The sequence below is a fragment of the Myotis lucifugus genome, unplaced genomic scaffold, assembly GCF_000147115.1.
Source record: "Myotis lucifugus unplaced genomic scaffold, Myoluc2.0 scaffold_384, whole genome shotgun sequence".
In the NCBI taxonomy this organism is placed as follows: Eukaryota; Metazoa; Chordata; class Mammalia; order Chiroptera; family Vespertilionidae; genus Myotis; species Myotis lucifugus.
The window spans coordinates 866,411-881,378 of NW_005871432.1; the positions used below are offsets into that span (position 1 = coordinate 866,411).

Below are 14,968 nucleotides of genomic sequence, written 5' to 3' on the forward strand. Positions count from 1 at the left end.
CCCCAAAATTTCTGGGCACAGTGCGGAAGAGCAGGTGTGTGTGCCTTGTTTTTTTTTTGGGGAGATGTGCGTCCTCTGGGAATGGGGACGGGGACGGGGACACCAGCGTGCACCCAGAGGCACCCGCCTGCTGAGCCAGGCCTGGGGGAGGCCGGGCTGTGCTTGGTTTAAAAGGTTCCTGACAGTTCCGTGTGTTGGTAAGAAAGGAACTTCCAGGTCAATGGAAACATGAATGTCTACACACATGCAGCCCTCAAACTAGACTCAGACTCATCTTCAGTTTCACGGAGCCAGCATTCAAAAAGGCCGGGAAAGTGTAGGCGCTCCTGTGGGCTTTTAACCTAGTGAGGAACTTTTCAGAATAATTTTCTTTCTGCCTCAGGAAATGGCTCACAGGACAACCTCATATTTTATGGTCCGTAGTAAATATTTCAGCCTTAGTGTTGTGCTAGTTTATTAGGAAAAATACGATGAATTGTCTTTCAATTATTAGTGGAAAAGAGGGATATGGCTGAAAAAAATCAGTTGAATTAAAATATTACGATGGTTTACGGTTTTTGCCTCCCTAGCTCTGTGCTGCTTGGTTGAGTATTACTTTTTGTTGCTTGGGCCCTAGGTGTTTGCTTCAGGGAAGATAGCGCTGGATTCAGGTGAAAAGGAGTTGCCAACAACCCGCTGGAGCTGATCGAGCTGTTCATAGCGGCCAGGAGAGGTAGCCACAGCCTTGGCCGGGTGGCTCAGCTGGTTAGACCATCATACAGATACACCGAGGTTGGGCATTTGATCCCTGGTCAGGGCACATATAAGAATCAAACAATGAAATCAGGTTTAAAAAAATAATTTGTAAGTAAACATTTTAAATCACTTTGGTTTGTAGTTAGGCTTATTATTGGAATATTGTGTAACTATATTTGGGGGCCAATTTTAATCCTTTAGGCAGAGTTGAATGATTAATACAGGCAGCTCTATGGACATAAGTTACATCAGATTATGTGGATTTAGTTTTGGGATCATTTTAAAAAGATGAATATGATTTGGGTGTGGAAATGAAGAATAACTTTTTTTTAGGAGCAGTTTGGCCACCTAAGGACATGCCATCCTAGGAAGAAAGGGCAGGAATATCCCGCACATGGCATGCTGAGTAAGTACCTGTTTGCCTGGGCACTGCCCATATTACCGTGGTTTCCCCAGGTCTGCAGGTGGAGCGGGCCTCTGCCAGTCCTCAGACCCCATGGAGGGGTCCAGGCTGACAGGCTTCAGGTTGCCACGGCAGCAGCCTTGCAGGCCCTGGGTAGCCAGGCACCACATGGGTGCTGGGATTTCTCCCCGGAGCACAGTCTGTGAAGACAGGAGGAGCGGGGGGGAGTGGGGGAGACCAATTTACCAACACAGGCAGGTATTTGTCATCATTTCGGAATCCTGGAAGGTGTGAGCACTTACCATTGTCCCTGGGTGGCTCTCGTCTTAGACATGGACCCCTGGGATGAAGAAAGAACTCAGGGCCATCTTTGGCAAGCCCCTGCCTACTCAGATGTTTCAAGGGACAAGAAGATTCCTCTGCAGAAGTCCAGCTGGCCTTTGGCACAAGACCTCCCTTACCCTCTGCTGAGCTATGGGCTGGCATCATAATGCCCAGCCGTCACTCATGGGCTCCCCGGGTGTCTCTGGGGCAGGTACAAACTCTTTTACATTTCTGATCTCGGGTGGTCAGACTGCGAACATAGTACACGCTCAATGAAAACGGGGGGGTGGACAAGAAACGGCAAGAGATAGGAGCAGCCCCAGGAACAGGTTCTTGGCTGCTGCTCAAGGATGGCATGGGCACTCAGAAGAAGGTGCCAGGAAAGACAACTCTTGGTGGTGAGCAGAGGGAGGGGTTCAGAAAGAGGCGCTGGGCGTGCTTGGAGGACAACCTGCAGTGGGCTGAAGTGTGGGCTCCTGGAGACACGACCAGCTGCGTCTCCAAGTGTGGCCACCCAGAGTTCCTTGCGAATCAGGAAAGGCTTGGCCTTGCTGTCCCCGTTGGGAGGCTGCCAGAGGAAAGGGAGGGGTGCACCATTGCTTGCCCAGGGCGGCACTTGTTTTGGTGGTGGGGTGGGTTTGAACAGACCCAGCCCCTGTTCTTTTTTTTTTTTTTAATTTTTTAAAAATCTTTATTGTTCAGATTACATTTGTTCCTCTTTTTTCCCCCCCCATAACTCCCCTCCTCCCAGTTCCCGCCCCACCCTCCGCCCTCACTCCCCACCCACTGTCCTCATCCATAGGTACGCGATTTTTGTCCAGTCTCTTCCCGCATCTCCCATTCCCCTTTCCCCCCCAAGAATAGTCTGTCCATTCCCTTTCTATGTCCCTGATTCATTATAATCACCAGTTCATTCTGTACATCAGATTATTTATTCACTTGATTCTTAGATTCACTTGTTGCTAGATGCATGTTTGTTGTTCACTATTTGTATCTTTACCTTTTTCTTCTTCCTCTTCTTAAAGGATACCGTTCAGCATTTCGTATAATACTGGTTTAGTGGTGATGAACTCCTTTAGCTTTTCCTTATCTGTGAAGCTCTTTATCTGACCTTCAATTCTGAATGATAGCTTTGCTGGATAAAGTAATCTTGGTTGTAGGTTCTTGCTATTCATCACTTTGAATATTTCTTGCCACTCCCTTCTGGCCTGCAAAGTTTCTGTTGAGAAATCAGCTGACAGTCGTATGGGTATTCCCTTGTAGGTAACTGAGTTTCTTTCTCTTGCTGCTTTTAAGATTCTCTCTTTGTCTTTTGCTCTTGGCATTTTAATGATGATGTGTCTTGGTGTGGTCCTCTTTGGATTCCTTTTGTTTGGGGTTCTCTGCGCTTCCTGGACCTGTAAGTCTATTTTTTTCACCAGGTGGGGGAAAGTTTTCTGTCAAAATTTCTTCAAATAGGTTTTCAATATCTTGCTCTCTCTCATCTTCTGGTACCCCTATAATTCTGATGTTGGTACGTTTGAAGCTGTCCCAGAGGCTCCTTACACTATCTTCGTATTTTTGGGTTCTTTTTTCATTTTGCTTTTCTGGTTGGGTGTTTCTCGCTTCTTCGCATTTCAAATCTTTGACTTGATTCTTGTGATCCTCTGGTCTGCTGTTGGGAGTCTGTATAATATTCTTTATTTCAGTCAGTGTATGCTTACTTTCTAGATGGTCCTTTATCACACCATCGAGGGTCTCATTAGATCTCCTGTACATCTCATCAAGTTTATCAACAGACTCTAGAAGCCTCTTGAGAGACCTCAAAAGTGTGGTTCTGAACTCAATATCCTCCCTTGATAGTTTTGTCCTGTTTCTTTGTCTCCGCATTTTTTACACTTTCTTGGTACACCCCCTAGTGGTCTTTGTGCACAGTCTTGTTGTAGTTAAGCCCTGATTGTTGTAGTTAATACTAGAGGGATTTGACCACCAGGCTGACTGGCTGTGAGAATCAGCTGTGTGGAAAACTTCTGTCCTCTGGGGAGGTGCTAATCTAGCCTTTGCCTGAGGCGATCCAGCAAATGGCTCTGCGCAGGGCTTGGGCGGGGCGGGATCAACAGGGCGGGTGGAGGGAGCAGTTATGGCTGCTCTCAGTCCCGTTCCTAGAGGCTCTGCTTCTCAGAACCCCGGCCGCTGCTGCAAACCTCGGAGAGAAAGCTGCCCTCACGTTCCGACTGATGCCGGACAATCCTGCTTCTCCCGTCTGAGTCTGAGTCCCTAGAGACTCGCCCGGATCTGGAGCCCAGATTCTGAGACTCCCTCCTGATTGAAAACAACAGCCTCGCCCTCAGCCACCAGCCCGCTTTGCGCGCGCACCTCGGTACCTTTATATTTTCCACACTGCGCCTCTTCTGAGCTTCGGTATGCTGTTCTCTTTCCTTCTAGTTGAAGAGTCTCTCCTCAGCCAGCTTTCCTGTGGTTCTGGGTGATGTCTGTTCCGTCTTTTAGTTGTATTTTTGAAGTGGTTGTTTGCGGCAGCAGTCTCCGGTGTTTACCTATGCCGCCATCTTGGTTCTTCTCTCCAGCCCCTGTTCTTAAAAGGAGGGAGCAGGGTCAGACCGTCTGGGGAGACGGCTGGGGTCGTCGGATGAGCCAACTGAGTTTGTGCGCAGGGCATCATGATGCCCCAAAGTGAGTTTCAAGAATGCGACTTGCGAAGGGGAATAAAAGGCTACAACAATCGCCATGGGAAAATGAGACCTATTTTGGACTTCCTTATACTTCATTTATTCATCAGTGTTGTTGGGCTTTAACTTAGTGTGGGAGCGGCAGCCTGTGCACAGGGGACTCAAAGGGTCTACACTAGTTCCTTTAGGGAGAGGTGTCTCCCTGACCCAGGTGGGTGTTCTGTGGTGTCAAGAGTGCTGGCCACGGTCAGCTTCAACGACACAGGGTTCCCGGAAGACATTTCTGGGGGGCGGGGGGATGTCATTGTTTAGATGGGCAGGGACCAGTCCTGGAAGAAGAGGCTCGCCCAGAGAGGTGGGCATGGCCAAGCTTCTGGACGAACCAAGGCTGAGCCAAGGGAGGGCCCTGTTCCTTCCCCGTCTCACGGGCAGCTGTGCCAGAGCTGATGCCAGAACGGCACCTGCTGGGCGGACCTGAGAGCAGCGCTCCTCCTCCTCCTCTGACAATGCTGGCCCAGGACCGAAGGCTCTGTTCATGCACAGCAGGTGGCGGCCCAGCTCCGGGCTCCGCCGACCTGGCTCTGTAGCTGTGTGTGGCGGTGAGACACCCCACATAGACATTCTCCGTAGGGCCGTCAGCCAGGTCTGGGGTGTCGGTGGTGAACGAGGTCTGATCTTAGGCTCCTGGGCTATCTTGCTTCTTTGGACGGATGTTTTATGATTTCTTAGACATGATGATGAGTTCCACATCTCTTTCCCCAGTGTCTGCTGCTTACAGCCCTTCCTATGCTTATAGAGAGTGGCTGGGTGATAGCACAGTATTCACGCCCAGTGTGAGCACAGGGCTTTATTCTGAAAATGCTCTGTTTCATCTGTCAGTAGAAACATGTCATTCTCTGAAATCAAGACCTGTGGCCTATGTGGTCACACTTCTCTGGCCAACCACAGAGCACATTAGGGTTCGGGCCTATGGGGAGGGGTGGGGAGCATCTAAAAATAAGTCTGCAAGTCCCATGGTCACTGGCGATCAGTCTCCATCACTTAGTCACGTTGGGACCTCAGTGAACCCATCTGGTGTCTTGAAGTATTTTGTCCCCCCTCACCCAGGACTCTGAACTAGGTGGATGCCGGAAGCTTCCTTTTACCAAGGCAATGAGGCCAAGTAAAAGTTTGACTCCTCTTGCACTTATTTGAGTTTTATGGTGGTGAACTTGGAGAGTTTCCCCTCCCACTGAGTTACCGTGGGTTCCATGCCACTGCAGGGCTGCAAACCTTTTGCATGATCCGTGTTGCAGACGGCCTTCCCTAGTTTCCGACCCAGGAGCAAGTCCATCTCAACTTCCATCAGGTATGTCTTGGCAATACAACATCTCAGTGATGTGTTACAAATATTTTCTCTCTCACGTCATTTCTAGGAGAGCGCTTACGAGGAAAGTCGATGTCGCTTTCAGTAGAACTGAAGCGGGAACCACTGGGCTTGGCCGACCCTTTGGCTTTGGAAATGCTTCTTAGAAGCCCAGAGGCTCAGCTCAGTGACACTGAAGAGCGAGTTTCCTCTTGACTCATCTCGAAGCCCCGCTGTCCGGGCCCCTTCCATCCACCACTTCCGTCATCACCCATCTCTGCTGCCCCAGCCTCAGAAAGCAGCAGGCAGCCCAGTAACCACCCTTTCCTACTCTCGCTTCCCCTGCGGCTCTTTCCAAAGAACCTGTTGGTTTTCCAAGAGAAGCATGTACGTCCTTATTTGTATGTTAAGCTTTTCACTGAGCTACTGGAGGGGGCCAGACTAGTGTGTGTAACCCCAACAGTAGCTCAGGGTTCATCTATCACGTGGTCACTGCAGGTGGGGGTGTGGTGGTGGGAGGGAGGGGGGCACCAGTAGGGACACAGCGGCAGCTCAGAGGTGAGTGCAGTCCTCCTGCCAGAGAGCGGGGGAGAGAGGGCTGGGATGGGGGGGGGGGGCAGCTGGGGCTGCGCGCTCCCCTGCAAGCCCAGCTCGCCCCACTGAGGCCCAATTACATAGTAAAGTGTATGTGGGTACCCGGTCCCTGCCTGGGAACCGCCATTTCTGTGCTGTTCAGTAGTGGGTAGTGTTCCCGCCTCACTTTCTGAGTTGGCCGCTGGGTCCTGGCTGGCTGTCCCTCTGCTCACCACTCTGGGGGGTGGGTTCCGAGAAGGAAGAGGTCTTTCTTTGAGACCTGACTTATGACTGGGCTACCACAGTCCTGTGAAGCAGTTGGCCGCTTACCAACAAATGTGTATTTTTCCCCTTTGAACAGACCTATGGGTGGCGTACAGATTTATCTTGGGAAAGAGCATATTGTTCTAAGTTGTCCCGGCATCTCTTAATACTGCAGCATAATGCTTACTAACTAATAGTAGTTACTGGTATGAACAGCATTTAATAGTATGTATAGGGGCCAGCAAACTTTCCCTGTAAAGGCCAGATTCTCAATATTGTAGCCTCTGGCCACATGACCTCAACTCTGCTAGCGTGTGGGAGCAATAATAACGGATAGGGTGCCCGTGTTCCAATAAAACTTTATTTGTGACACTGAAGTGAGAATTTCATATACTTTCCACATGTCACAAAATAGTCTTCTTTAGTTTACTTTCCCCCCAACAACTTAAAAATGTCAAGTCATTCCTAGCTTGCAAGGCTTCCAGAACCAGGCGGCGGCCAGGGGCTGGGAGCAGATCTGCTTTGCGGACCCTTTTTGTAGTAAAAAGAGCCCAGGGCTCACACCTCGGCACCTGGACTGGACCGGGGCCTGTAGTTCGCAGGCCTTGTGAACCGGGGGCCAGGCCGGGATTTGCCTACCCCCTGGATTTCCATTTATAACATGGAAATTCTAGCACTCAGCTCCCCGAGGGGTTAGAATGAAGTGGGGTAGTTTGAGTAAGTGCTCAGACACGGCGCGCAGTAGGGCATAATGTCTTGTTACTGTACACACTGTGCTTCATCAATGTCTCTAGTGGCCTGAGCGAGCTCTACTCCCAGATGCTACGCTGCGTCCGCAGCTCCCGGGACAGCAGGGGCAGAGATAGTAGGAAGAGGCGTGCTTTACTCCATTTTAATTAAAGGGTAACATGTCCGTAAGTATAGGTTGGCCCTAAAGTCTAGAAACAAGATAATATTATCAATGAATTGTCTGTGTTGCCCGTTTTCTGACTTCACAGCCATCCACCCAAAGAAACTCCTGGGAGAGAATATCTACTGTGTCTGCAGGACATTTCATTTCCAACTGCCCTGTTGTGAACCACAGGGTACCACCCAGGCCGAGGAAAGGAAGACTGGAGACTTGTCAGACTGACGGCGAGCTGTCTTGGAAAAGACTACGGATAAAAAATCTTGAATTGCTCAGCTAACCAAATGATTTCACATTCTTGTGGCGAGTTCAAGTATAGTTTCTAACAGCATTTTTATAGCCTTCTTCTCTATCCATCTTTACAAATAGTTTCTGAACCTCCCTAAGATACCTGCTTAAATCTAAATTAAAAAAAAGCAAAGGGGGAAAAAAGTAAGAAACTGAAATATAAGAAAGTGTAGGGAGGGAAAGCATTTGGAGACTTCAACGTTTCGGCTTTATGTGAAGTCATAAGTAATTTTTGAAATTAGGATGTAATGGAAAACAGACATTAGCACCCTCACCTGGTTAAACCCGGAAGAGGAAATTGTGCTTGGGAGACAGGTTGGCACTTTCAGGGACAGTAGCTGATTTCGGAGAGGAAACACGAGTTACTGAACTACGGGAATGGATCTGGGACTGGAGGAAAGAGCGCAGGAGAGGGACGGATGGAGGAGGGGTGGGCACAGGGCACCTTCTCCTGGACCAGTGGCTGGGATGCCGGGTTTCCAAGGAACAGCAAAGCGATGACCCGGCATTACCCAGATGTGCTCATTGCCCAGGGGACACCCAAGACACAAACAACTGTGCAGCTACACAAAGCGGACACAGGTGAAGAGGACTCTGTCAGCGGGAACGCCGCTGGGGTGGGCGGGAGTGAGAGTCTGCGGGTCTCAGTGCCCTGGGGTGGGCGGGAGTGAGAATCTGCGGGTCTCAGCGCCCTGAGGTGAAGCTGCCCTTTTCTCCAGATCGGGGTCGACTGGAGCAAACGGCCACCTTCAGCTCAAAGTGCTTCTCCAGTGAATGGACCCCCCTATGGTTTTATGGAAAAGAGACTCCAATACACCAACCAGACACCACAATACCAGTCGAGAGTGATTCTTATCCTTATGGGTGCTGTTGCATTAAAATAGGCTTGTTTATTTTCATCGCACTTGGTTTGCTAACAAAGTGGCTGAGGGAGGGGGTCTGGATACGGAGTGTGGGGACTGGAAATCGTGGGGGCATCTTTGTGGAACTGTCTTAATGGAAAAACACCGTTCAGTACTTGCTGCTTAGAAAATCCAGTCTTAATGAGCTTCTTTCCGTTCCAAATTTTAACAGTTGACACAAAATACACCGTTAAACTGTTATCAATAATTGTAGAAAAATAGACATGTTTGCGCGGGACATTCTAGTAAAAGGGTCTTCTGGAACATCCTCGTTGAGAGACTCAGAGGCTCACGTTACAAAAACGAGATTTGGTTCATGTTCTGTCTCCAACTACATGGACACCAAAGACAGTGGGGATAGGGAGGGCCTCACCCCGGGGGGCCCTGTCACCGCGACAGAACCGACCGCCATGTGCGTGACCAAGGGCTGTCAGGCTCTTTGTTCAGTTGTGCTAACGGGCCCCGAGCTGCTGTTCCCACCAGACAACAGGGCGTGTGTGGTCCTTTAAGCCTTAGTAACTGTTTTAAAAAGGCCCAGTGAGTCTTCAAGAGCTAAATTAGCAGACTTTTTGCAACCCCTGCTCGATTTCGCTTTGTGCTACCAGGCCATGCTCTGCAGCTCTGGGGGTGCTGCAGAGTTGGCGCCCACAAGTCAAGAGCGCCCTGTATAAGGCTACGTACGTACGTGGAGGAAAGGCCACAATTCCTCCCACAGCCTGGCAGGAAGTGTGTGGGGCTCCCTCCTCCTCTTTGACTGCAACCTCCTCCTTAGAGTGTGGAAAGAATAAACGATTCAACAGATATTCAACGCAGAGTGAGATGTTGGCAAACAGGAAGGGGCTATGGCCAACAGGTTTGTTCTCCAGAAAGTCAGTGCCAAGAAGCAGTTGTCCTGATGCAAAGTCTTGGAAATGGGAGAAGAGAGGCCCCGTGACAGACGGAGGAGCCCCTTTCCTTATCTCCCACACACGCTTTTTAGTAGACAAGGTCCCTCCACTGTGGCGAAGGCCTGGGTGATCTGGTGCGGGAGAGCAAGGTCAACAGGGAGGGACGGCTAGTTTGAGTTCTTGGACTTCCACGGTGCAGAGCCTCAAACTGAGCACAGCTGTGGGAGCTGACAATGAACTTGCCTCCAGTCAGTGGATATTGATGATGGGCGACTGAGTTAGGGAACAAACAGTTTAAAAGAGTAAAATTAATGTGAAAGATCTTCACAGTGCAAAATTTCCACCTGCCCTTGATGTTTTCATGTAAGATTCTCTTTCTTTATTTGAAAAAAAAAATTTTATATTGAAATTTAGATTTTCAGTACAAAATACCACCCTCCCTCTTAGCTCTCCCTCCATTTTTTCCCTCCTCTCCTCTTTTTCTTCCTCTCTATGTCTACATTTATCTTTGCAGATTGAAATGAATTAAGGCTGCAGTTTTTTGTTTTCTTTTGCTTGAGAGACACTTTGGATTTGATTTCTAACCTGTGGCATACTTTTGAGAGATTTCGTAGTCACCAAGATTGTTGGTGTACTCTTTGAATGTTGAACTCTGGTCATTTCATAATAATAAAAGAATAGAATAAATAACAATGCAAGAAGCAGATGGATAAGCCCCCGGGTCAGGAAAGAGTGCAGGATAAAGTCAGTGTGTGAGGTCAGTGACACTATGAGCCTTTATGAAGTTCATGACTCCAGACCCAACCATCTTCTGCTCACCTGCCATGTCTCCTCGTAAAAGTCTGTAGTTTCTCGTGACTACGGAATGGAACCGCTGGAGAATCAGTGGTTTTGCAGAAGAGTGTCCCAGACTACAAAGGGTGAGCGCTCGTGTGAAAGCGTGAACATGTCATTGGTGACAAGCCCGAGAACGTCCCCGGGGAATTCTTCCCCAGGCTGGTCAGTGAGGCCCTGGTTGTCTTAAACGAGAGGCCTCAGTTTGTAAACATTTCACAGTATATCAGGGTATTGGTGGTGCGTTTTGCCATCTGCTGGACCTCCCAACTCCCCCCAGACCTATGGCTTATTAGATTCAACGAAAGGATCAGTGAGGGAGCAGTGAGGGACCTGAACGGGCTGCCAGTCTGGGACACAGAACAGAGGCCATGCACGAAAGGGCCAGCAGTGAATGGGACCAAAGCAATTCAGAAAAAGACATCAGAACGGAAATGCCTACTGTACAGTGAGAATCTTTTTTCTTCCATCTTATTTCTAAAGTTATATATCTAAACCTACACTAATTATATATCTATGTACATTATTTAGAAGTTGTGTTCTACAGTACTTTTGTACATGCTGGGTTTTATTAATAACTGCCAAAGAAAATACTTACATAAGGCATATATATGTACAGTGTTTTGTCTTTGCCTCACCTGGGTCCTACACCTTGTGATGCCCTTGGGGGGCAAGCACCTGCCCTGGAGATGAAATGTGTGGGGATCTAGGAAAGTGAGGGCTACACTCTGTGTCTCACTGCAGGAATGAACAGGCACTGGGCCTAATGTGTATCCCAGGTCACCTGTTCGCCACACTCTTGTGAGTGATCTGGTTTGTACAGCACATGCAGGTCAGTAGCTTAAATCTCTAGGAGTTGGGTGTGTGGAATTTAGGGAGGAGACAGGCGTGGGCCATCAACGAGGGCACCTTACACCTTAACCAAATCCGTGTCTACCTCTTCAATCGGAGTAACTGAGGGAGGGCAGGCAGAGATTTTACACCTTGAAGATTTGTTTTCTGGTAATGCCAAAATTAAATACAAATAAAGAACAAAGTAAGAGAGGCAGAAAGCAGGAGGATGAGAGACAAGGAGAGGTTGGGGGGACAGGGGAAGGGGTGGCCTGGCCAGGGGAAAGGTGGTGGGGACAGGAGAAGGGGCGGCTGGCCTGGGGAAAGGTTGGGGAGGAGAGGCCTGGCCGGGGGACTACACTTTGGACTCGTTCTCGAGGTTGGCCACATCACCATTCCTTTCTGTTTGCTCCTCGAGGTTCTTTTCTTCCTCTTCGGTCTCCAGTTCCGCATGTTGGTTGAGTTTGCTGGACACAGACCAACTGAGGGGCAGCTCTGCCCTGCTGGCCAGCTCAGCCAGCTCTTTGGCACTGAGGGAGGGGGTGCTGGTCTCATAGGTCTCGTGGAAGCTGTTGTAGTCGACTTCGTAGAACCCGTCCTCCAGCGTCAGGACCGGGGTGAACCGGTACCCCCACAGGATCTCGCTGGTGATGTAGGAGCTCCGAGCTTGGCATGTCATCCCTGCAGAGAGAAGAGCGGAGGCTTTAGTGTGAGTGTGGGCTCTCTGTCCCCAGGGGCCCTTGGGGAGCTGGGCGGGGCTGCTGCCTGCGGCTGTTCCAACTGTGACCTGCGTAGGGTGTCACAACGATGGAGGTGCTGTCCATGTTGTAGACACACGCTAGCATGCACAAGAGCGTGTGCTGGGGAGTCCAAGCCTCCCAGGGGCGCTCAGGGGAGCAACGTGAGAGTCTGGCTCTCATCAAGCCACACTTGCCCGCCAGGCCACACAAACACACAGGCCCAGGTGCCCGTGCACAAGGGGCCCATGCACACAGGTGTTCATGCACACAGGGGCCCGTGCACACAGGTGTTCATGCACACAGGGGCCCGTGCACACAGGTGTTCATGCACACAGGGGCCCGTGCACACAGGTGCACACTCATGTGCTCTGGGAGAGCCCTGAGGTCATGACTCTGACCTCCCCCACCCCAACTGTGCCTAAGTCCTACTGGGACCTGAACCAGGAGTAGCTTCTTTTTAAGTGTGAAATGACAGACTGAGGGAAACGCCACCCGTCTCCCGAGAGAAGACTAGCCCACAGGCTTGGTGTAAATACAGGGAATGCAGTGGGCACGCTTTCCCTGCCATCTCTGCAAAACTACTCGGGACACGGAGGCGTCCATTCGGTCATTCCTTCAGGGCCGACTTCTCCATTAGCTGCGTAGGCCCCGCTCCCACGGCCCCACCACGAAGCCGGGAAAGCCATGGAGGCAGCGAAGGGATCTGGAACAGGCACCGAGCAGCCTCGGGCCAGGCCTGCACGCCGGGGACTCAGCAGGCAGAGCCCATGTTTAGATTCACAGCAGCACGTCAGGTGGGAGGCGTTTTGTGCCGAATGCCAGCGCCATGAAGCCTCCTCAAGAGAGAGCCTCCTTCCCCCTTGCAAAGGCCAGAGGAGTTGCTCAGCAGGTAGACAAAGGATCAACATTTCCGAGAATCTGACTCCAGCAAAATAAAAGGGGTGGGCCCCTCCCCCCTTAGCATCCTGTGAAATTAATCCGTTGCCAGTATTCAGACCCCAGGACTGCACTGGAGATGCTCTGGGCTTATTTTTTATTTTTTTTAATGTTTTTAATTTTTAATTATTTATTTACTAGAGGCCTGATGCACAAAATTCGTGCAAGAGTAGGCCTTCCTCCCCCCAGCTGCCGGCACTGGCTTCCCTCTGGCACCCAGGACCCAGGCTTCCCTCGCAGCCCTGGTTTCGTCCAGAAGGTCATCTGTAAGGATGTCCAGTCTAATTCGCATATTTCACTTTTATTACTATAGATTTTTTTTAGGGAGAGTAGAAGAGAGAGGGAAAGGTGGAGAGAAACATCGATGTGAGAGAAACACATCGATTGGCTGCCTCCTGCACGAGCCCTGACCAGGGCCCGGGCTGATGAGGAGCCCTTGACCGGGATCCTTTGGTCCACAGGCTGATGCTCTGTCCACCGAGCCACACTGGCCAGGGCGAGGGTTTTCACTGCAAACGCCGGGCTGCAGGACGCGACCCTCCTTCACTCTTGGTCCTCACGCTCAGGAAGAGCAGCCCTGGGTTAGCGCGGTGAGAAAGTGCCGTGCACTGTGCCTCAGAGTCTCCGTGTGGGAGAACCCGGGTGGCCTGTGACGGGGAGGGGCGGTGCTGCCATCTCTGCGGTCCTGGAAGAACGCTCCCCTCCAGCAGGTCAGTTCGGCCCGTGCTCCTCACTCACCCCCAAGAGCCGCCTTGGCCCAGGTGCACGGTGCCGCCAGGGAGCGCTGCTGCTCCTTCTGGGGCCCACGCATTGGCGGGCCACTGGGACTCACCACTAGCTTCGCAAGAACAAGTTGAAATGTCTAAAAAGGCATCTACGTGCGTGCTCCTAATTCTACTCTCGCCAAGTAGTTGATGAATCCACAAATTAGGTATTGAATTAAGTCACAAACACCGTTGATCAGTGTGCGTTGTATGCCAGGCGCCAAACGCTTTCCGTGCCTGGGCCATCACATCCTTACCACAGCCCTCTCTGGTGGTGCGGATACATCTATTTTGCCCAGGAGCAAACGAAGGCCCAGAGAGGTTAGTTAACCATCCTGGGTCACACAGGGTTATGGACTGAACTGTGTGCCTTCAACATTCGTATGTTTAAGCCCCAACCCCCTAACGTGGCTGTATGTGGAAACAGGAGCTTTGGGGAGGTCAGTAAGGTTACATGAGGTCAGAAGGCGGAGCCCTAATCCAATAGGACTGGTGTCCTTGTAAGAGGAGGCGACACTGAGAACTCTGTCCTGTGTGCACAGGTGAGGCTAGGCGAGGATGCAGCGAGAAGGCGGCTGTCTGCACGCCAAGCAGAGAGGCTCCCCCAGACACCAACCCTGCCGGCACCTTGATCTTGGAGCCTCTGGCTTTGAGAACGGTGAGGAAATACATTCCTGTTGGTGAAGCCACCCAGTCTTCGGGCTGTGATGCCAACGCAGCCGACGAACCCCAGTGAGAGTGGACCCAAGGCTCCCGTTTAGTGAGCCGGGCTCCACAGCCGGGGCCCTCCATCAGCACACTATTCGCTTAATTTTTGAAGACAGGGACCATGTGTTAATGAGGATTGTTATAGCTCCGGTAAGTGCCCCCTCTTACATTCTACAAGATAAAATGGGGTGCGGACGAAGCAGCGCGGCCCAAGCAGCTGCCCCTGGGGTCGGACCTTTGCTGCCCACCACACCTGCTCACCATTGCCGATGCCCGGTCCCCCCTCTCTCCCACCTGCCCTTGTGTTCTTCTACCAGCTCTCCTTCTAAGCCTGTGCATTTTTTTTCTTGTCTTCTGCACAAGTGTGTTTATTCTTGACCAAATCTGGGGCACTGCTCTCTAGGAAGTTGCTTGGAGACACCAAGCCACCTCCATCCCTTTTTAGCAAAATCAGGGAGAGTCTCAAGTCCAACGGCAAACCCCAGGGTTCTTCCCAGCTCTCCCAGGCGGTGTTGGTGTCGCTCTTCCCCAGCAGTGAGCACCCGGCTCCCCACACTCCGTAGATGTCTCACTGGCTCTACCCAACAGGCACACACAGCAGTGTGGGGATGACCACGTCCAACACTCTACTGGGGACTTGCTATGCCAGACTTAGGTCTCACAGGAAGGAGCAGATGCTGGTTAGGTTGACACAGAGAAACCCATGCGACTCTCCCAGCCCGACCAACCAGGACTGTCAGATGCACTTGAAGGCCAATCAGGAAGCTTCCTGCTTCCAAAAACTCTACTCTGACAGAACGCCCATCCGTCAAAGACTGTAATTAAGATTTCTTCCTTTTGGTCCATAAAACCCACTTTCCT

General features: G+C 50.9%; 1 protein-coding gene across 1 annotated transcript in view; it reads right to left on the minus strand.

Annotated features, from left to right (window-relative positions):
- Positions 1–8,230: 8,230 nt before the first annotated feature.
- KCNJ6 (potassium voltage-gated channel subfamily J member 6) overlaps positions 8,231–14,968 on the minus strand; it is a 103,368-nt gene continuing 96,630 nt past the window's right edge. Inside the window, exons 3-4 of the mRNA XM_023743317.1 lie at positions 11,303–11,640; positions 8,231–11,231 (exon numbers count right to left, since the gene is read on the minus strand). Of these exons, the coding sequence (XP_023599085.1) occupies positions 11,315–11,640 (326 nt within the window). The 3' untranslated portion in view covers positions 8,231–11,231; positions 11,303–11,314. The remainder of the gene's footprint in view (positions 11,232–11,302; positions 11,641–14,968) is intronic.